The sequence below is a fragment of the Saccopteryx leptura genome, chromosome 1, assembly GCF_036850995.1.
Source record: "Saccopteryx leptura isolate mSacLep1 chromosome 1, mSacLep1_pri_phased_curated, whole genome shotgun sequence".
NCBI classification, from domain to species: Eukaryota; Metazoa; Chordata; class Mammalia; order Chiroptera; family Emballonuridae; genus Saccopteryx; species Saccopteryx leptura.
In genome coordinates, this window is record NC_089503.1 from 146678189 (window position 1) to 146699672 (window position 21484).

The following is a 21484-nucleotide window of genomic DNA, read 5'->3' on the forward strand; positions in this document are numbered from 1 at the left end:
ACTCAGAATTTACCTGCATCTAACCTCTAGTTAAAGCTTCCCAGGAGCCCAAGTCTAGGAAACTCTTATTATTGGTATTTTCTGTCACTTGTAGCCATCAACTGACACACAGAGAAGGTACTCCTGGGTGACTCGTGGCACATGGCTGATGTCCTGCAACATGATTCTTATTTAGAAGATTCTTTTAGTTAAAATTTTTTCCCCTTATTTATTTATTTATTTATTTATTTTTGAAAAAGTAGAAATGTCACCTTTTTTATGATCCTGGCCCGAAGGTATTTCCCTTGCACGGGAAAGGGAAGAGACTTCTGCCACCTAAAAGAAGAGAAACAGCCTTGACTACACTGATGCACAGTGCTTTGTTTTGAGTTACAGAACATCCTGGCACGAAGTGAGACTTCTCTGAGGGAGGCTGAGTTGAGTGCCCTCATTTTGTCTCATTCCTAGGAGGTGCTCAGGGAATGCTTGTGCTAGAAAGATAGGGAGGAGAGAAGGAAATTAGCAAGTTCAAACCCTTAGGAAGCAGATGTCAGGCTCAACAGGAATAATTTAGTCCTGCTAAAGACAATGTAGAAAGATCTTCTAGAAAGAGGACAATTAATTTCCCAAAGTAACTAACTTGTCAGCGTGCAGGGGGCTCTGACATAGGCAGAGAGGTATCCTAGCCACACAGATCAGACTTGTCTGCTTAGAGGAGCTGAGTTGTGTGGCTCCTCCCAGGGAAGGTTTGTGGGGGAGGTTGAAGTGGTGAGGGCTGGAGAGTGAATGTCTCTGACGCAGGCTGCTGGGCGGGTCTTCTGGGATATGGAATCACACCTGAGCCCTGGAGAGAGCAGAGAAGAGAAGAAAGGGAAGGGGAGAGGGGAGGATGGGAAATGAAGCATGACCGGGGCTATAGGACCTGTTTTCATGTGGCAAAGTGGGACACACAGTCTGGGAGAGGAACGTTCTCCTTATTTCTTTGTAACTACCAAAATTCTTAACATCAGAAACCAACTCTGGTTAAATAGAAAAGAAATACCAGGAAGTCTTGGGAAGCAGGCTGGACAAAGGTCAGGAACAAGGACACCAGGCTGCTGCTGGGTCACAGCCCAACCCTTGCCAGTGACACATGGCTATCACATCTTACACAGTACCTACCGCTCCCAAAAACTGAATATCGCTGCGGTTGCCGCTGTCTTACTGCTTTGGGTCAAGAGCTGCCAATTCAAAAATCTGGGGTGGGAGCATCAGACCGGTGAAACCTCCATCACAAACTTGCACTCTAGCTGCAAAGGAGGCTGGAAGGGGAGCGGGGCTGAGAAATGGAGGAGCTAGGAAAGAAAGCACCTGAACTATTTGTCTTCTTTATAGGGAGGGAGATGATTTGAGACATTGTTTTGAGAGCAGCAACGAACTGTTGAATTTCACTACACAAAAATAATGTACGCCTACTCTAAAAATATTAACATAAAACCAAAAGCCAATTGACTAACTGGTTGTTGGCATAAACTTCCTGAAACACCTTGTTTAAGATAAATCCACCAGTCTTCTATTTGCTTACCTTTATGCACAGAAAGAGATGAGAGAAAGGGAGTTAGTTCTAAGATGATTATTTTTGACAAAGAAGAATTGAATGGCAGTTTCGATCTTCTAAAGTGACAAATCTCCATGTGAATATCGTTACCCATGACAGCCAGTCAGCATGCAAGGTTTTTAGCAATTAAAAACTATGTTTTTCGGAAAGTACACTAAACTTTGACAGCCACATACCACAGAAAAGAACTTTTTATAGACAACCTCACAAGAAAACTTTTGTGGTTACTTAATCTAAAATAGAATATGATTCTTATAAATGTTTCAGCCTCCAAATTTTATCTAAAATTATTTTTTTAAATTATTGCTTAGTATGTCTGACCTGTGGTGGCACAGTGGATAAAGCATCGACCTGAAATGCTGAGGTGGAATGCTGAGTTCACTGGTGCAAAACCCTGTGCTTGTTCAGTCAAGTCACATATAAGAAGTAACTACCTAGGAGCTGATACTTCCTGCCTCCCCCACCTTTCTCTCTCTCTCTTTCTCTCTCTCTCTTTTCTCTCTCTTTTCCCTAAAATTAATAAATAAAATATTTTTAAAATTATTGCTTAGCATTTCATCTTTTATACTGGCATCAGTAACTCTTTTCTCCATTATCTGTAATTAGTAAGGCTTGCTTTTTCAAGGTATAGAATTTCATTTGCTAGAACTGAGTCTGTAAGTGCAAGGCTTAAAGAAAGTTAGACTTGATAAAACAATCAGGGACTCTGTGGCTATATTATTCTGCTTGTATGTCATAGATGCCCAGAACCCTTTTCTCTTCAATTTCTTTATATAGGCTGACATTTCTTTGGGGAATTTTCTACTCCTTATTTTCATCTGTATACTTTGAGTGGGTGTAGAGCCTAATGAACTTAGACTAATCACTATATACTCTCAAGTTGAACCAACTAATTGAATTGAGGATGGGAGCAAAACCTAGTGAAAAGGAGGGAGAGGAAAGGAGAGGAAAGGGGAGGGAGAGAGGGCAGGACAGAGGGAAAGAGAAAGAGAGTAGCCCCAGAATTTGGATAAGAACCACCATCTCTCTTTCCCTGGAAGGCATAGAGTGGGCATGTGAGGTCTAGAGTTGATGGAGTCTGTGGACGAAGCTAACCTTGTGGAAGGGAGAAGAAAGAGAAATAAAAATATTGTGATCCTTGAACATTTTTTCAGCTGCTGAATCAGGCTTTACTTAAAGTTGCAACTGCTTATGGATATTTCAAATCATGTAAACCAGTAAATGTCTTCTATTTTGTCAATGAATTGGGTTCTAGTTCTTCCAACAGAATTATTTTTAATTTATACACTGGGAAATACCTGCAACAAAGTAGGCCTTAGTGTATAAGTATTCCTTAGCACAAAAAGTATTCCTTCAAGACAGTGAAAGACAAGCCACAGACTGAAAAAAAGTATTTGCAAAAGACATAGATGACATAGGACTATTATCTTTTAAAACCCAACAGTAAGAAAACAAACCACCCTAACTATAATGCCAGGCAGGTACTAGAAATATTAGGGGGAACACTTTGTAAAGTATGATTGTCTAACCAGTATTCTATACACCTGAAATTAATTAAAAAAGAAAAAGAAAAAAAAAAAGACAGTATATAATTAAGCCCTAAAAACAAACAAATAAACAAACAAAAAGAAATAACCAATAAAAAAGAAAACAAACAACCTAATTAAACTGGGCCAAAGGCTTTATCAGACACCTCACCGAAGATGAGTCAAAATATATCTATAGTTGTATACACAGATGATACATAGATGGCAAATAATCATGTAAAAAGATATCTTCAGGGCAATGCAAAGTAAAACAACAATAAGGTACTGCTACACAACCACTAAAATGGCCAAAATCTGAAACACTGATGGCATCAAATGCTGGTGAAGATGTGGAACAACAGGAATTCCCACTCGTTACTGGTAGGAACTCAAAATGGCACAGCCACTTTGGAAGACAGTTTAACTGAAACTCAGCATACTCTTAGCATGTGATCTAGCAATTGTGCTCCTTGGCATTTAACAAAAGGAATTGAAAACTATGTCCACATAAAAACTTACACGTGGATGTTTGTAGCAGCTCTATTCTCAATTGCCAAAATTTGGAAGTAACCAAGATGTCTTTCAATAGGTAAATGAATAAATAACCCAGCCAATGAAATATTATTCAACACTAAAAAGAACTATCAAGTTATGAAAAAACATAGAGGAACCTTAAATGTATATTACTAAGTGAAAGAAATCAATCTGAAAAAGCTACATTTAACGGATTTTAGTCTACCATCTTGCTCTTTGTTTTCATTTTTGTCTCATTCCCCCCCCATATTTTTTGTCTCCTGCCTTCTTTTTTATTCCATTTTTCTATTATAATGTTATTCAATATTCAATAACATTCAATATTATTTTATAAGTTTTAGGTATACAGCTAAGTGGTTAGACAATTATATAATTTACAAAGCCATCTCCCTGATCATACAAGTACTCACCTGGCACCATACATAGTCATTGCAATATTATTGACTATATTCCCTATACTGTGCTTTTATATACCCATGATTATTTTGTAACTACTAATTTGTACTTCTCAAGCCCTTCACCCTTTTCAACAAGCCACCAAACACCCCCCCCCCCAAAATCTGGCAGTCATCAGCTTGTTCTCTGCATCTTTTAGTTCTGCCTTCCTTTGAATCAATCAAATATATAGTTTTTATTATTTCATTTTATCTTTTCTGGCAGTCATCAGCTTGTTCTCTGCATCTTTTAGTTCTGCCTTCCTTTGAATCAATCAAATATATAGTTTTTATTATTCCATTTTATCTTTTCTATTAGCTTTTTAGTTATATATCATTCTCTTGCTTATCTAGTGAAGGTGCCTGGTCATGGCCCTCCAATGTGACTTTCATATTTTTTGAATTTGTTCCTTTTTTTCCTTCTTACCAAAATGCCAATGCTTTTCCCCGTTCAGCCCAGGTGTTACAGAAGATGCTGGCCTTCAGCTAAAGGGTCATGACTGGTGGGTGCTGGGGTGATCTCAACCTCCATAACTGGTTCAGGAATGAGCATGTGACCCAAGTGCAATACATGAGACGAAATGAAAGGTTTCCCAGGAGATTTGTGGGAGTTCTTCCTTATTCTTTTAGAAGGGGTATGGGACACCTCTTTCACTCCCTGGAATGGACAGAAGTAAAGAGTTCTATGGCCCCTGCTGTTCATGGAAGCCACACTATGACCCTGAGGGGAACCAGACTTAGGATAAAGCGGAGCTGTGGCCAGGAGAATGCAGAGATGGAAGAAATCTGAATCTTACTTAACATTGTTGAGCTGCGCCATCAACCAAACCTGGAAGTCCACCTACCTTTGGACATCCTCTTTTATTATCAAACACATGAAGTTATTTAAGCTATCTTAAGTGGGTTTTATTTTACAGCTGAAAGCATCCTAACAGATATAAGACATATATTTATATTATTTTTATATTCAAGAAAAATAATAAAGATACTTTTTTTTTTAATGCCAAGGTATTGGGGATTTTGACCTTGGCTTTTTTGGAGCCACAGAAATAATTTTGTTCCTCAGATTTATTCCTTGCACATTAACTTCTGTTGTCTATCCCTTAACATTAACTTTTATTACCTATCATCTCATATTACTTTGTGGTTACTTAATTTGTACCGTATTCTCTCCCTGACAAGATCCCTGTGGCATGGTGGTTACAACTCCAGCATTTAGCACAAGCCTTGACATTTGTGCTAGGCTTTCTCATAAGGTGACAGTGATTTTTATTTTTATTTTTTTGTTTTACTTTATTATTTTTTAAGATTTTATTTATTGATTTTAGAGAGAGGAAAGATAGAAAGGCCCAGGTGAGGAGGAGGAATGGGAAGCACCAACTCTTACTTGCTTTGCGTATGTGCCTTTACTGGGCAAGCCTAAGGCTTCAAACTGGTGACCTGAGCATCTCAGGTTGACATTTTATCCACTGTGCCACCACAGGTCAGGAAAGACAACAGTGGTTGATATATTTCATTTCTTCCCAAGTAGGAGACTGTGTGAAAGCTGACTAGGGACACAATGCTCTCTTGAGGAGGGCCCTATGACATCTCATCAGCATAGGAAAGGCAGCATTATATTTTAAAGAAAGATCTTCAATAACAGAGAGAGTGCTTTATTCTTGGGAGAGGGCAGTGAGGCCAAACTCTGGACGAGCTGGGTGAATGGGCTCGTCCTTAAATGCTGACAACCTGCCCTGGCCAGATAGCTCAGTTGGTTAGAACATTGACCAGATACAAACAAAGGTAGTGGATTCCATCCCCAGTCAGTACACATACAGAAACAGATGAATGTTTCTATCTGTCTGTCTCTCTTCTTCTTCTCTCTCCAAAATCAATCAATAATTTCTTTTAAATCCTATAAAAAAAATATACTGACAACCTTAAGCAGCTGAGGGACCTTTGAGACAAGAGCACACTCAATTGACCTCATTCTTGTTGACAGTCTCCTTGGTAGCAGGGCAAACACCAGGACAGCCAAGTGAGGGGGGAGAGGTTTCCTAACAGACATGCATTGTGCAGGACGGGTTACCAGGCTTTGCGGATGAACTCTGTGAGCTGGCATGGGTCCTGGAGGGTGGTGCTTCAGTCAGTACTGGCTTCCAAAGGAAATCCTAAAACAAAGGAAAAACAAGAAATCTCTCTGGCATTGGTTGGTACACTCTGTCGTCCTGGATGTCCAGGACTCCTTTTTATCCAAAAGGTAAGCAAGGAAAGTAAACAATTGTGAGGCATTGCAAGCTAGCTCTTTCAGAAACAGCTTAATAAAGGACGTTCAGTCACAACTTACATCTCAGTGAGTGACAAAAGGTGAATTACTCACAATAGGTAAGATTAGTATTTTGAAATTCTTTGTCATATGAGCTTAAAAGGGAACATGCTTATCTTTACAAAAGGATCATAGCAGGTACCAACAGGTCAGAGAGAAAAGGTAAAGTAAGTTCTTTCATAATGTTCTCTTGTAGATAAGGTGGCAATGTCGGAGGCGAATGTTAGGCTGTGCTTTGTGATGTACTGGGTCCACCAGCCAGGAGTTAACTGCCCCTAGAGCAGTGGTTTGCAGCCTTTACTGTACATGAGAATTACCTGCGAAGCTATTACACATTCCCATGTGGCATCCCAGACAAATACATCAGACTATCTCTGGGAGAGACCCAGGCCTCAGTGTTTTCTAAACCTTTCCAGCTGATTAATTATGATACATCGTGCAAACTAGAGTGAGAACCAACTGACCTTGGAGTAGATCTTTCTTTCGCCCTCCAAGATTCTCAGCCCTCTGGTTGCCCTCAGGACACAAAGGTTTCTGTTATGCCAATAAAGAGGACTGATGTTTAACATGGCAGAATAATTCGCATATGAGAAGTCCGGTAATAGGTATTTAAGAGGCACAAACATGCCTCAGTTAGCACATGACATTTTATACTTGCCCTCAGGAGGTATGGGAAGAAGGCAGAGATTTTTTGCACAAAGCCAGACTCATGCTGGAGGCAGGTTCACCCTGTGAGGTCTGCAGGACAAGGCAGGGCAGCAAACCAGGTCGGAGTGGGTCTCCACCACATTCTTGGGGACCAGCCCAAATCTAGTACACAGTATGGACTCAATAAATATGTATGTGTTAAAGTACTGAATGGCCATTAGGGGAAATTTCTTGTCTCAAACATTTAACCTTTTGGAGCTGAGATGGTGAACAAAATACCAACTGAGCACCGAAGAGATATTAATGATGTTTTCCAAGAATTGATTTTGGGGTATGTAATATATCTGACTACTTTCAGTGAATGTGAGAAGGGAAATTAACAGAAATAAATAAAATTTTAAGATGCTTCCCTGACTCATTAAGCTCAGGAGCAAATCTGTCTAACAGAGAGCAGTTTCACTGAATTTGTGAATGAAAACTATGGGGCAAAGATATCTTTCTATCTATAGTGGTTATACTCTGCTTCACAGAGAGAACTCAGCAAGCAAGGTCTGTTCCCTGTGTAATAATTATATGTCTGATTGTGATTTCAACCCATTGAGCATAAAATCACCACTGGTAAAATTCCCAGTCACTGGCAGGGTGATAACGTAGGATTTACCGATATTTCCCTATGCATAAGATGCACCGTTTTTGAAAAATTTGGGGTCTAAAAACTGGGTGCATCTTATACACTGGTTGTAGAGGTATGGCATTTTAAATGCTATATGAAACTGAGGACGAGGCAATATATCATCAGGTCTTGGGAAACTTTTTGGCTAAGAGAGCCATGAACGCCACATATTTTAAAATGTAATTCCATGAGAGTCATACAACAACCTGTGTACCTTACGCATTATCCAATAAAAATTTGGTGTTGTCCTGGAGGACAGCTGTGATTGGCTCCAGCTACCCACAACCATGAATATGAGGGGTAGGGAATGAATGGATTGTAATACATAAGAATGTTTTATATTTTTAATGTTATTATTTTTTTTTATTAAAGATTTGTCTGCGAGCCAGATGCAGCCATCAAAAGAGCCACATATGGCTCGTGAGCCATAGGTTCCCGACCCCTGCAATATATAAAGGCAATGATTCGTCATTAGACAAAGATGAAAGCAAGCTAATGGATGGGAGTTTTGACAGTGATGAGGAGTTGTATGAATTTTATGATAAATAAAACTTGAGTTCAATAACTTTATGTAATACATTCTTTTTCAAATTTCAGGCCCCAAAATTAAGGTGTGTCTTATACATGGGAGCGTCTTCTACATGGGGAAATACAATAGTTCCTATGTACCAGCAAGTACCACACCGCTCTCGCTCTAGTAGAAAAGGCTTCACTGTCTGAGGAGAAAAATCTAAACAAAACTCAGACTAAACCTTTGAGATTTACTTTAATCAAAGGACATTTACATAAATCTCTTTGGGCTTTACCCCTTTTCTTTTGTGTATGTGTGTGACAGAGACAGAGAGAGACAGAGACAGGAACAGATAGGGAAGGACAGACAGGAAAGAAGAGAGATGAGAAACATCAACTCTTCATTGCGGCTCCTTAGTTGTTCATTGATTGCTTTCTCATATGTGCCTTGACTGGGGGGCTACAGCAGACCAAGTGACCCCTTGCTCAAGCCTTGGGCTCAAGCTGGTGAGCCTTGCTCAAACCAGATGAGCCCACACTCAAGCCAGCGACCGTGGGGTTTTGAACCTGGGTCCTCTGCAATCCAGTTCAATGCTCTATCCACTGTACCACTGCCTGGTCAGGCTGTACCCCTTTTCTTAAATGATTGTATTTTCTCTCAAAATTTTCACCTAAAAATTTTTAATTATGTCTCAGTCCTTTTTCATGTCTTTTTTATTATTTAAAAACCAATATACACATACTGTAAAACTTTCTAAACAATAAAAAATGTGAAAAGCTTGCCCTGGCTGGTTGGCTCAGTGGTAGAGCATCAGCCCTGCGTGTGCAAATCCCAGGTTCCATCCCTGGTCAGGGCACACAGGAGAAGCACCCATCTGCTTCTCCACCCTTCTCTCTCTCCCTGCTCTCTATCTTGCTCTTCTCCTCCTGCAGCCAGGGCTCCATTGGAGCAAAGTTGGCCCCAGGCACTGAGGATAGCTTCATAGCCTCCAACTCAGGGGTTAGAATGGCTCAGGCTGCAGCAGAACAGCGCCCCCTGGTGAGCATGCCGGGTGGATCCCAGTTGGGCACATGCAGGAGTCTGACTGCCTCCCAGCCTCTAACTTTGGAAAAATACAGAAAAAAAAGTGAAAAGTTCCTGTTGAGCTTTTTACGCTATTTTTACTCACTTTACAACTATGAGATCTGTAAACATATTGATTAGCATACAGAAACTTGCTCAACAAGTATGAATATATTCAATGTCACCCACTGGAAATTTAAAAATTCAATAATATAAATTGCAAAGAATATCTAAATATTTATAATGTATGTATACATAGCAAGTTTGTTGTAATAAAAAACTTTGAGCTTTTAACTTTTTGTATGTATAAAGACAAAAAGGAACAATAATGAAATCACAGAACGTTTTCTAAAGTTCAGTAGGCTACCATCATTTCAAATAAAATTCAAAGCTACAAAATCAAAAAAAGTCTTTATGATTTAATGGTTAACATCATTCATTACATTCTTTTTAAAAAATATACATTTTTCAAGCTATTGGCAACATATTTTTAAAGTTCAAGAGTATTAAAATCATTACCCCTTTTCATTCAGATCTCCAGTTCGCAGCTCTTTTCACCGTGGAGTGAATTATGTAATCTGGTCAGGAGGGTAATGTAAGGAAAGCGTTGTCACCAACACGAGGACACCTCCCCTAGTTTGCTTCCCAGCTGCTGAAAGAAGGATGGATACAAGGAGATTACCTTAACCTCAGGCAAGCTTTCACTGAAGTATTAAAAAAGATCATGACTACATGTCTTTTTGATGTCCTATGATATGAAGGCTACCCAAGGGTTCTGAGAAATTTAATCTGATTTACTATTTACTAAAGGTCTCAGACTTACTGAAGTTTCATGTTAATTTGGATATTTCTGTCTGGTAATTTCTGACTTGTAGAAATAAAATAATTTCTGGCTTGTTGAAAAGATCTCCCAATTAACCCTTTATGTACCTGATGGACATTAGCCAGATTGGTGCACAACCTGATGATTTTATTTTAAGGTTGCCAAAAGTACCCTGCTTCTCAAATGCTTCTTAGAGCCAGTTTTTATATCTTACACTAATAAATTGAATAAAGTCTTTGTCACATATTTATTTTATTGTATGACAGAGAGTCATATACCATATTTCTCTACATGTAACATGTTCCCATGTATATGACACACATTAATTTTGGGGCCTGAAATTTGAAAAAGAATGTATTACATAAGTTATTGAACTCAAGTCTGATTCATTATAAAATGCATACAACTCCTCATCACTGTCAAAACTCCCATCCATTAACTTGCCATCATCTTTGTCTGATGACGAATTGGTGTCTTTATATATTTTCTCATGCTCAGTTCCACCTATGGCATTTGAAATGCCACACTTCTTAAATGACTTGACAACCATCTCAATCTTGATATTTCCCAAGATCTTTTCACCCAGGTTTAGACTTCTCCTATAGTTGGTTTCTTCACTCTTCTTGCTGGTGTCAAATTGTCCCCAGAAAACTTCATCCATTGGTTCCATTTGTCTTCCATGGTAGCTTTGAAGGGTTTGTTAATGCTGACTTCAAGTGGTTGGAGCTGGGATGTCAAGCCTCCAGGTATAACGGCAAGTTTTGTTTTCTGCTCTGCAGCAATCTTCTTTGTGTTTTTTGTTATGTGTGCCCTGAACTGATCAAGCACCAATAGGGCAGGTTTGTATAAGAGTCCACCTGGTCTCCTTCTCCAAACCTTCTCAAACCAGATCTTCATCCCATCCTGACCCATCCAACCCTTGTCATGAACGTAGACAATCAGTCCTCAAGGAATGTCTTCTTTTGACATTGTTTTGCGTTTGAAAATCAGCATAGGAGGCAGCCTGGTTCTGTCAGCACAACAAGCTAGAACAACTGTATAACGTCTCTTTTCATGTCCACTTGTTTTCACAGCTACAGTTTCATCCCCTTCTTATCAACAGTTCTGTTACTTGGGACATCAAACTGAAGGGGGACTTCATCCATATTTGCAGTCTGTCCCAACTCAAACTGATGTGTCTTCCGACATTGAATGACAAAACGATGGAATTCAAGGACCTTCTGCTCATAGCTTTCCGGCATCTTTTGGGCAAGTCTGGTGTGTGTACACATGCTTAGTCCATTCCGTTTCATGAACCTGAAGCACCAATTGTGTCCTCCTTTGAAATCAGTAATTTCTTTTTCGTCAGCAATTCTTGCCTCATGCTGAACCATCTTTGTGGACACAGGAATTCCAATTGACCTTTGCTCTTCTATCCATATCTTCAGTTCTCTCTCTAAATCAGGTCATTTTGCTGACTTGCCTCTCTTGGCCTTCTTCTGCCATGGCGTTTTCAGTAGGGTTTCTTCTTCCCATAGCCAGTCTCAGATTGATTTCTCAGTTGGAGGAGGACCAAACTTATGTTCAGCAGCACGATTTCCATTCACTTTTGCAAAGTGTGCATCATTTTTAACTTGAATTCAGCACTGTACGAAAATCTTTTTGAGCCATTTCTGGGCAGAATGTAGCAAAACATAACCTACCGTAATATACCAGTAACAAGTGCGAAACAATGGGTTCAAAGACAACAAGCACAAAAAAGTGGGAAATGTGAATAAAAATATCTACAACCACTGTATGAGATGCACCTAGTTTTTAGACCCCAAATTTTTCAAAAATGGGTGCATCTTATACATGGGGAAATACAGTATTAATTTAGTTAAAAGCTATAGTTAATATAGTTGACTGAAACTATCCTAAAATCAGTAATGACAGAGAAATGCAACTGCTGATGCTCTTTCATTTTAAGAGAAAAAAGACAAAAGTCTTTACTTAAAGTGTCAGTTTGTTTTAGAATAAGAAAGAGCAGAGGAAAGATAAAACTTGGGTATAGAGCCTGACCAGGCGGAGGCGCAGTGGATAGAGCGTTGGACTGGGATGTGGAAGACCCAGGTTTGAGACCCCGATGTCACCAGCTTGAGTGTGGGCTCATCTGGTTTGAGCAAACCTCACCAGCTTGGACCCAAGGTCGCTGGCTTGAGCAAGGGGTTACTTGGTCTGCTGTAGTCCCCCGGTCAAGGCACATTTGAGAAAAGCAATCAATGAACAACTAAGGTGTCGCAATGAAAAACTAATGATTGATGTCTCTCATCTCTCTCCGTTCTGTCTGTCTGTCCCTATCTATCTCTCTCTGTCTCTGTAAAAAACAAAAAACAAACAAACAAAAAACAAAAAACAACAAAAAAACAAACAACAATAAACAAACAAAAAAAACACCAAACTTGGGTATAGATAACAAATTGAAGAGGTGATGAGGAAGGGAATTTTATTTCTCTTGGTTTATAAAATCTCAGTCTGAAAATGAGCTACATAAATTTGTGAAAATTTTTGCTGCTAACCAGCATGGCTAGTAATTCCAGGTCCTGAGTGAGGATTCTCTGCAACACAAAAGATAGCTTGCAAAAAGCGAGTCTCCACCTCCCTACTGCTTTATTTATAGGGCAAAATGAGGTCATTAGCAAATCAAAGAGATCATTAAAACAAAGTCACATTTCCAAGGCAACCCAAGAATTTTCCCAAGTGCAGAAAACCCTCCACCTTGCATAACATCTTAACTTCATAAAACAAAGGATAAAAATAAAACTGTCTCCAGTCTCTCTGAGGGACATGGAGGATAGGACGAATAGAAACAATCCAGCCTCATAGCTAACATGGAGGTGTAGAGAAAAACTTAGCCTTTAGCAACTTAATAAAGCAAGTGAGGTGGGGGGTTGAGATGAGTGCAAATACTCAGCTTTATAGCCAATATGGAAGAGTGAGGGGGGGGGGAGAACTTAGCCTTTGGCTATGCCTCGAACTATAAAGCTTTGCTACTTGTAGTCTCACAAATTTTAGCAAGTTGCTTGCTGTTTTGATGGCCTTTTAAGGGAAATAAAAGAGATCACAAAATCTTTACTAACAAATTTTACATTAACGCAAAGCTATAATTTTGGTTTTCTTGCTGTTAAATGAAAAATTGACCTTAGAGCTTTTAACTAGTGGCAGTAAAAGGTTATTCTTGCTCTGTCCTGCTATCTTATCAGTTAGCACATCCTCCAGAAACAGCAAGATTGTGGGTTGTATCCCTGGTCAGGGCACATTCATGGTTAAGTGACCTGTGAATGTACAACTAAGTAGAACAACAGATGAATGCTTCCCTTTCTCTTTCTCCCTCTGTCTCTCTCCCTTCCTCTCTCTGTCTCTTTCAAATCAGTCAAAAAAAAAAAAGTTATTCTTTACCTTTTGCATAATCTGCACAAATAGTAGAAATTTCAGATCTCACAGGAATAATTTTTCTGCTTTGTGTGATTTTATCTCGTTCTGGATCACAGCCATATGCGGCACAGTTTGTGCTGAGTTTGTGCAGAAAGAAGGAGATGGGGAACAGAGGTGAATGAGGCTGGTGAGGTAGAAACCTTTGATTCTAGGAATACTCAGATGAGTCAGTGGTTTTGGGAGCCCTGAATGGAAAGGGAAGTGTTTTCCCATTGTGTGTATTTCTTGCCCACCGGCTGCAAGCTAGGATTAAAGGTAATTGCCCACCAGTTCTTGGCTCTGTTGTTTCAATATCGTCTGTCCGAATCATATGCGAATCTGCATGGGCTAGGTGGCTGTGATGGTGGCTGTGGTTACTGGCTTTATAGTCACCTTAATTATGGCCTTGTTGGATATTGACCAGATTTGTTTCTAACTTCAGCAATCTTCATTGACATTACCTAAAATATCTCACTCTTGGAATGAGTTTTTACATCTTACTAATTTCCTTACTAATTAATAAACTTGAATAAAATCTTTGACATGAGGTTTTCATTAGTAGTTACATGAGATATTAGTTTTTAACCTTTAGAAAATTATTATCAAAGTATTTTGTACTGTGGTAATAATGAGCCTGATACCAGGCATTACCTTGATGGGATGACTGTTGTCTGTTTTTGCTCAGTATTGTATCCTAACATCAAGCATGATATCTGCTATATAAGTTCTGAATAAATACTCATGCAATCAATAAACACTACCCAAAAGATATTTGATTTTTGAAAGAGGAATTTTTTTTTTTTTACAAAGACAAAGAGAGAGTCAGATAGACAGGAATAGAGAGAGATGAGAAGCATCAATCATCATTTTTTTGCTGTGACACCTTAGTTGTTCATTGATTGCTTTCTCATATGTGCCTTGACCGCAGGCCTTCAGCAGATGGAGTAACCCCTTGCTCGAGCCAGCAATCTTGGGTCCAAGCTGGTGAGCTTTTGCTCAACCTAGTTGAGCCCGCACTCAAGCTGGTGACCTTTAGGGTCTCGAACCTGGGTCCTTTCCGCATCCCAGACCGATGCTCTATCCACTGCACCACCGCCTGGTCAGGCTGAAAGAGGAATTTTACAACTGGCTTTTAATGTATCATTCCTGTTATTTTGTTTTTTATTTATTTAAATATTTATTGTATTGATTTTACAGAAAGAGTGTTGCAGGAAAACGACACCCAGACAGAAGATAATAGACATCCAGACAACTTAATAGAGGAAGAAGACTTTATTAGTAGCCGGCAGAACATGTGGGCTAGTAGCACCAAAGCACAAGCTCCTCGAAGTTAGATTTCTTTCTTTTTTTTTTCTTTGCATTTCTCTGAAGTTGGAAACGGGGAGGCAGTCAGACAGACTCCCACATGCGCCTGACTGGGATCCACCTGGCATGCCCACCAGGGGGCGATGCTCTGCCCATCTGGGGCATCGCTCTGCTGCGACCAGAGCCATTCTAATGCCTGAGGCAGAGGCCATGTAGCCATCCTCAGTGCCCGGGCCAACCTTGCTCCAATGGAGCCCCAGCTGTGGGAGGGGAAGAGAGAGACAGAGAGGAAGGAGAGGGGGAGGGGTGGAGAAGCAGATGGGCGCTTCTCCTGTGTGCCCTGGCCTGGAATCGAACCCAGGACTCCTGCACGCCAGGCCGATGCTCTACCACTGAGCCAACTGGCCAGGGCTGAAGTTAGATTTCTTATATCTTATATACCTTTTATAGTGTCCATGCAAGGGGCACATGATTCCTTTGTCTGAGGTCCTATGTGCACCTCATGACTCAAGGTGGGGAGGGGGAGTTCCGCTAGGGCAGCAAGGGGGAGGGGGTTTCTGGACCCTTGTTTTTCTCCTGAGTGTTGTAAGAGTCTCCAGGAGATCAGTTAGAGATCTATAGGATGTGGATAATCTTTAACTGGCTGAGCCAGTCATTCCTGCAGGGTTTTCTCCTGCATTCTTCTGGTTTCCCCCCTCTCATTCCCTCTTTGAGACTCTAGAAATTCCTTTTTATGCTGGAGTCTCACATTTTTCGTCTAATTCTTGTGGGATTTCCCGATAGTGGTGGGTAAGGTATATATGGGCCATAGTTTGTTGCTACACTGTGGCTTCTATCAGGCTCTTTAATCTGTTTATTAATAGTGGTAACAAACACGGACCTAACAGGCAGTTTAAAGTTTGAAACCCACCAAAAGCTGAGAACTATCACTCAAAAAGGCTATTGGGGTCCCAGCTGTGCCAGACTTGTACAAGCATATGTGCCAGTCTTGTCATCTTTTTGATAAGGTCCTCAACTGCCTGGCCCTGGTCATCTATCTGCAGGCAACAACTGGTGAGGATGTGGAGAAAAGGGAACCCTGCAATGCAGACTGGTGCAGCCACTGTGGAAAACAGTATAGAGATTCCTCAAGAAATTAAGAATTGAACTGCCTTTTGACCCAGCTATACCACTGTTAGGAATATACCCCAAGAACACCATAGCACTTTTGAAAAGAAGAAATGAATCTCCATGTTTTTGGCAACATTGTTCACAATAGCAAAGATCTGGAAACAGCCCAAGTGTCCATCAGAGGACGAGTGGATTAAAAAGCTTTGGTATATATATACTATGGAATACTACTCAGCCATAAGAAATGATGACATAGGATCTTTTACAACAACATGGATGGGCCTTGATAACATTATACTGAGCTAAAGAAGTAAATCAGAAAAAACTAAGAACTATAGGATTCCATACATAGGTGGGACATAAAGATGAGACTCAGAGACATGGACAACAGTGTTGGGGTTACAGGGTGGGGGGAGGAGAGGGAGGGGGTTGGGGGAGGGGAGGGGCACAAAGATCATGGCTTTTCAGCATTTGCCATATTCCTCCCTTAATCTATAGACAGACAGCAAATATTTACTTATGGTGTTTCCACTATAAAGACTGCTGTCTTAGGGACAAATGCTGATGAAGTATTTCAGCAGTTCCTCCTTCTTCAAAGACTTATATGTCAACATAGAGCTCCATGTTTCATAGGACATACTCAAGCTCACTCCATGCTCCCTGGAGCTTTAGCACAGGGGAATGCCCTTTTTTTTCTCTCTCTTTTCTTTTTTTTTTTTTTGTTGTCTTTTTTCTTTTATTTATTTATTTTTTGTATTTTTCTGAAGATGGAAATGGGGAGGCAGTCAGACAGACTCCCGCATGCGCCTGACCGGGATCCGCCTGGCATGCTTACGGGGGGCGGGGGGGGGGGCGGGGGGGGTAGTGCTCTGCCCATCTGGGATGTTGCTCTGTTGCAACCAGAGCCATTCTAGCGCCTGAGGCAGAGGCCATGGGGCCATCCTTAGTGCCCGGGGTGGCTTTGCTCTGGTGGAGCCTTGGCTGCGGGAGGGGAAGAGAGAGACAGAGAGGAAGGAGAGGGGGAGGGGTGGAGAAGTAGATGGGCGGCACTTCTTCTGTGTGCTCTGACTGGGAATCGAACCTGGGAATCCTGCACACCAGGCCAATGCTCTACCACTGAGCCAACTGGCCAGGGCCTAGGAATGCCCTTGTTGATCAAGCTACCCAAAAGAAAATTATATGGAGCAACCATGACAGACCAAGCAAGTCAGTCTCATACTATTCATCACCAGAACGCTGCAGCCTGGTATAAAAAGTTTCAACTTTCTCGGGAAGTAGCACTGCAGATTGGGAAATCCTGGCCAAGGGGTCCTATACTGCCCCTTCATTTGGAGTTAACCCTCAAGGACCCCTACCAGGACAACTTTGGCAGATAGATGTTACTCATATACCTTCATTTGGCAAACAGTCATATGTCCACATTACAGTGGATACATATTCTGGATCTATAGTAACCTCTGTCAGAACAGGAGAGGCTGCTAAGCATGTTATAGCTCATTGTCTGTATGCATTGTTCTATTATTGGATTTCCTAAACTGGCTAAACTGAAAATGCTCCTGCATATGGAGCAAAAGCATTTACTGTATTTTGTCATGCTTACAATCTTTAAAGTTAAGGTATTATTAAAGTGTACTCAGCAAACATTTTAAGGTCAATTTAAAAAAAAATTTAAAAGGGAGTAGTCATATCCTGGAACTCCTACAGGTCTACCATATCATGCTTCTTACTTAAAAAAAAAATCTACATTTCTTTTGAATGCTGATGAACAGGAGACACCAAATCTTTTTTGCCTGCAAACTACTACCTTCTTTATTAGATCCAGCTAATAACACTGTTTTGTCTTTTTCCAAATAGCTCCGGATATATGGAAAAGATTTATATAGGTGAATAGGGATCCTCAAACCCCTCAGCAAGATCTTCTGAGCATGGCTTTTAAGATACCTAGAGGCAGAAAAAGCCCAATAGAGATCAGGGGAACTACCAGCTTTTAGGATACACCCTTAAAGGCTCCAACACCCCAAAGGGGTCTCATAGGATGCCATCTGGGTCCTGCTTCAAAAGTGGAAAGTAAGGTCATTGAGCTAAAGCCTGCCAGGCTTACATGCCTCTGCTGTGAGGAAACAGGGACAGTGGAAGGTAGGCTTCCCCCTCGCTCCTCTAAGGGAGGGTTCAGTCTCTTCCTGCCCTGCTCCAGCCACCTATGACCTAACCTTGCCCAGAATGCTGGGGTTTGCCACTGAAGGCTGAAGGTGCACAGGGCCGTCGGCCCCATCTACGACACTGTGGACGAGCCTAGGGTATTTCTTCCAAGAAGCAGGTAAACTGATCTCATTTGCACAAGGGCCACTTAACTATGTTTTGCCTGAATAGTCAGGTTTTTTATTCTTCCCTCAAAGATCTCTGTTGTGGGTGTTGATAGTCCTATTTTCTGCTGCTTTGCTTAATATATAGTGTTTCCTTTATCCCTCCTATCTCAATGCCCCACTCATATTTCAGGCTGGGACCTACTCCTAATTTAGAGTTCTCTTTCCCCCTTTTGCCAACTTCTATTATGAATCTACCTTTGCCACCCAGCTTAGTGTATCTCAAGGTTCTCTTTACCATGCCACAGTCGCAGAGCTCCAGGGAAAAGCAACCTGGTCTCATCTCTCCAGGCAGAGGAGAACAGAAGCTCCATATCCACACATGCTGCAAATGGCTTTTCCAGTCTACCTGAATCATTACCAGCTAGAAGCAGCGGTCATTGGGACTTGGACATGAGCTGCAAAGTATAGAATGGTGACAACAATTCCAGTGCCATGAGGACTTTTCCTGGATGTGAACTTTTCCTGGACTCCTGCTCCCTGTGACAGCTCCTAACAGACTGAACTGTGGTTGGGTTGCATTTTTCAGGAATTTGGCATGGTGTTGGGGCCAACTTGGACTTGGTGAACATGTTAAGGACACTACTCTTTTATGGATTCTTGCTGTATTGGCCAAGAGTTTGCTTAAAGGCTTTTAATCACTGTAAAAAAATAGAAGACTGGATAAAGAAGATGGGGCACATATACACCATGGTATACTATTCAGCTAGAAGAAATGATGACATCGGATCACTTACAGCAGAATGGTGGAATCTTGATAACATTATGCGGAGTGAAATAAGTGAATCAGAAAAAAACAAGAACTGCAGGATTTCATACATTGGTGGGACATAAAAATGAGACTAAGAGACTTGGACAGGAGTGGGGTGGTTACGGGGGGGGTGGGGGGAGGGGAGGAGGGAGAGGGGGAGGGGGAGGGGTACAAAGAAAACTGGATAAAGGGTGACGGAGGACGATCTCTCTTTGGGTGATGGGTATGCAACAGAACTAAATGACAAGATAACCTGGAAATGTTTTCTTTGAATATATGTACCCTGATTTATTGATGTCACCCCATTAAAATAAAAATTTATTTATAAAAAAAAAAGATGATAGAATTGTGAAATCTGCACCAAATAAAAGGAAAACCCTCCCAGTTTCTATAGGATGATGTGGCAGCATGTGTGCATGCGCAGATGATGACATAACACCATGTAGAGCAGCCCACAGCCATGCCAGTCGAGACTTGGATGGTACAGAGGATAGTTCAGTGTGTTCTGTGGCTCGCTAAATTCAAATGCGTGACCAAAGTGCAACGTGAATATCGGCACGTTTATAACGAAGCACCACCAATTAGGAATAACATTACTCTGTGTGATAAGCAGTTGAAGGAAACCGGCAGTTTGGTGGAGAAACCCTGTTCTGGTAAGCCATCAGTCAGTGATGAGTCTGTAGAGGCTATACGGGATAGCTACCTAAGGAGCCCTAAAATATCTGTCCAAGCTGGTGAGCTTTGCTCAAACCAGATGAGCCTGCGCTCAAGCTGGCAACCTTGGGGTCTCGAACCTGGGTCCTCCGCATTCCAGTCCGATGCTCTATCCACTGCACCACCGCCTGGTCAGGTCCTAAGTTAGATTTCTTACATCTTATATACCTTTTACTGTGTCCACGCAAGGGGCATGATTCCTGTCTGAAGTCCTTCGTGCATCTCATGACCCAAGGTGGGGGGGGGTTCAGTGGGGCAGCAAGGGGGAGGGGATTTTTGGATCGCTGGTCCTATCTATTTCTAGATTCTGTTTTTCTCGTGAGTGTTGGAAGAGTCTCCAGGAGATCAGTTAGAGATCTATAGGATGTGGATAATCTTTAACTGACTGAGCCAGTCATTCCCGCAGGCCCTTCTCCTGCATTCTTCTGGTTTCTCCCTTCTCAAGAGGAAGGGGGAGAGGCAGAGATATCCATCTGTTTCTGTATGTGCTTTGACCAAGGATCGAACCAGCAACCTCTGTGCTTAAGGATGATGCTCTAATCAACTTAGCTATCTGGTCAGGGCTCATTCTTGTTTTAATTAACTTTTTTTTTTTTTTAATTTTTTCTTTATTTTTTATTTATTCATTTTAGACAGGAGAGGGAGAGACAGAGAGAGAGGAGAGACAGAGAGAAGGGGGGAGGAGCTGGAAGCATCAACTCCCATATGTGCCTTGACCAGGCAAGCCCAGGGTTTCGAACCGGCAACCTCAGCATTTCCAGGTCAACGCTTTATCCACTGCGCCACCACAGGTCAGGCCTTAATTAACTTTTATTAGTGTTTACTTATAAAATTTTATTTCCCCATTGATTTGAGATGGAGAAGGGAGAGAGAGAGAAGCATCAACTCATTGTTCCACTTAGTTGTACACTCATTGGTTGCTTCTTGTATTTGCCCTGATCTGGGATTGAACCAATAACTTTGGTGTACCAGTACAATACTCTAACCACTGAACAACCCTGCCAGGGCCTACTGTCCACTTCTTAAAGGGATTTCTCTGGGGTTTGTTATCAGGGATCCTGAGGCAAAAGATGACAGAATTGGAAATTTCCTTTAAGATATTCTCCGAGATTTGTTGGCTGTCAGGACCAGGAGTGACATGGTTATTTCAGGGACAATCCAGCACAGGTCGTTTGGTTGCTCTTCAGTTGCAGAAAGCACCTGTAAGCATTATGCAGAGTGATGTGCCCAAATGGGTCATTGGATTTTGTTACATTGTAATATGCACAGGAACTAACACTTCAGGGATGTATGCCATTAATAAGAAAAGGAACCAAAGGAAAAGATGAATGGTTTTAGGTAAAACTCTCAGAAGTGCTAGAAAACAGTTGCCCAACTGACAATAGGTGAATCCCTAGTACTCACATACTATTTAGATAGCCTTTGGAGTGAACATCTACTGTTTCTCTGTGCCTGTAGGTTTCCTTCGGGCACCTTTAGCTCCTGAGCTCCAGGTGGTCTAGGGCAGTGGTCCCCAACCTTTTTTGGGACTGGTTTAATGTCAGAAAATATTTTCACAGACCGGCCTTTAGGGTGGGACAGATAAATGTATCATGTGACTGAGACAAGTGTCAAGAGTGAGTCTTAGGCCTGACCTGTGGTGGTGCAGTGGATAAAGCATCAACCTGGAATGCTGAGGTTGCCGGTTCAAAACCCTGGACTTGCCTGGTCAAGG

The 21484-nt window shown here is 41.3% G+C and overlaps 1 protein-coding gene across 6 annotated transcripts in view; it reads right to left on the reverse strand.

Moving 5' to 3' along the window:
- The window catches only part of LOC136400411 (low-density lipoprotein receptor class A domain-containing protein 1-like), a 26099-nt gene extending 16220 nt beyond the window's left edge, over nucleotides 1-9879 (reverse strand). For 2 of the 6 annotated variants that reach the window (XM_066377052.1, XM_066377034.1), the window contains exons 1-4: nucleotides 9792-9872; nucleotides 6843-6912; nucleotides 6142-6223; nucleotides 252-315 (exon numbers count right to left, since the gene is read on the reverse strand). In XM_066377052.1, the coding sequence (XP_066233149.1) occupies nucleotides 252-315; nucleotides 6142-6174 (97 nt within the window). In that variant the 5' untranslated portion in view covers nucleotides 6175-6223; nucleotides 6843-6912; nucleotides 9792-9872. Of the gene's footprint in view, nucleotides 1-251; nucleotides 316-6141; nucleotides 6224-6842; nucleotides 6913-9791 lie in introns of all 6 variants that reach the window. The other 4 variants (XM_066377071.1, XM_066377080.1, XM_066377042.1 and 1 more) reach the window with 4 other exon arrangements.
- Between the last annotated feature and the right edge of the window lie 11605 nt (nucleotides 9880-21484).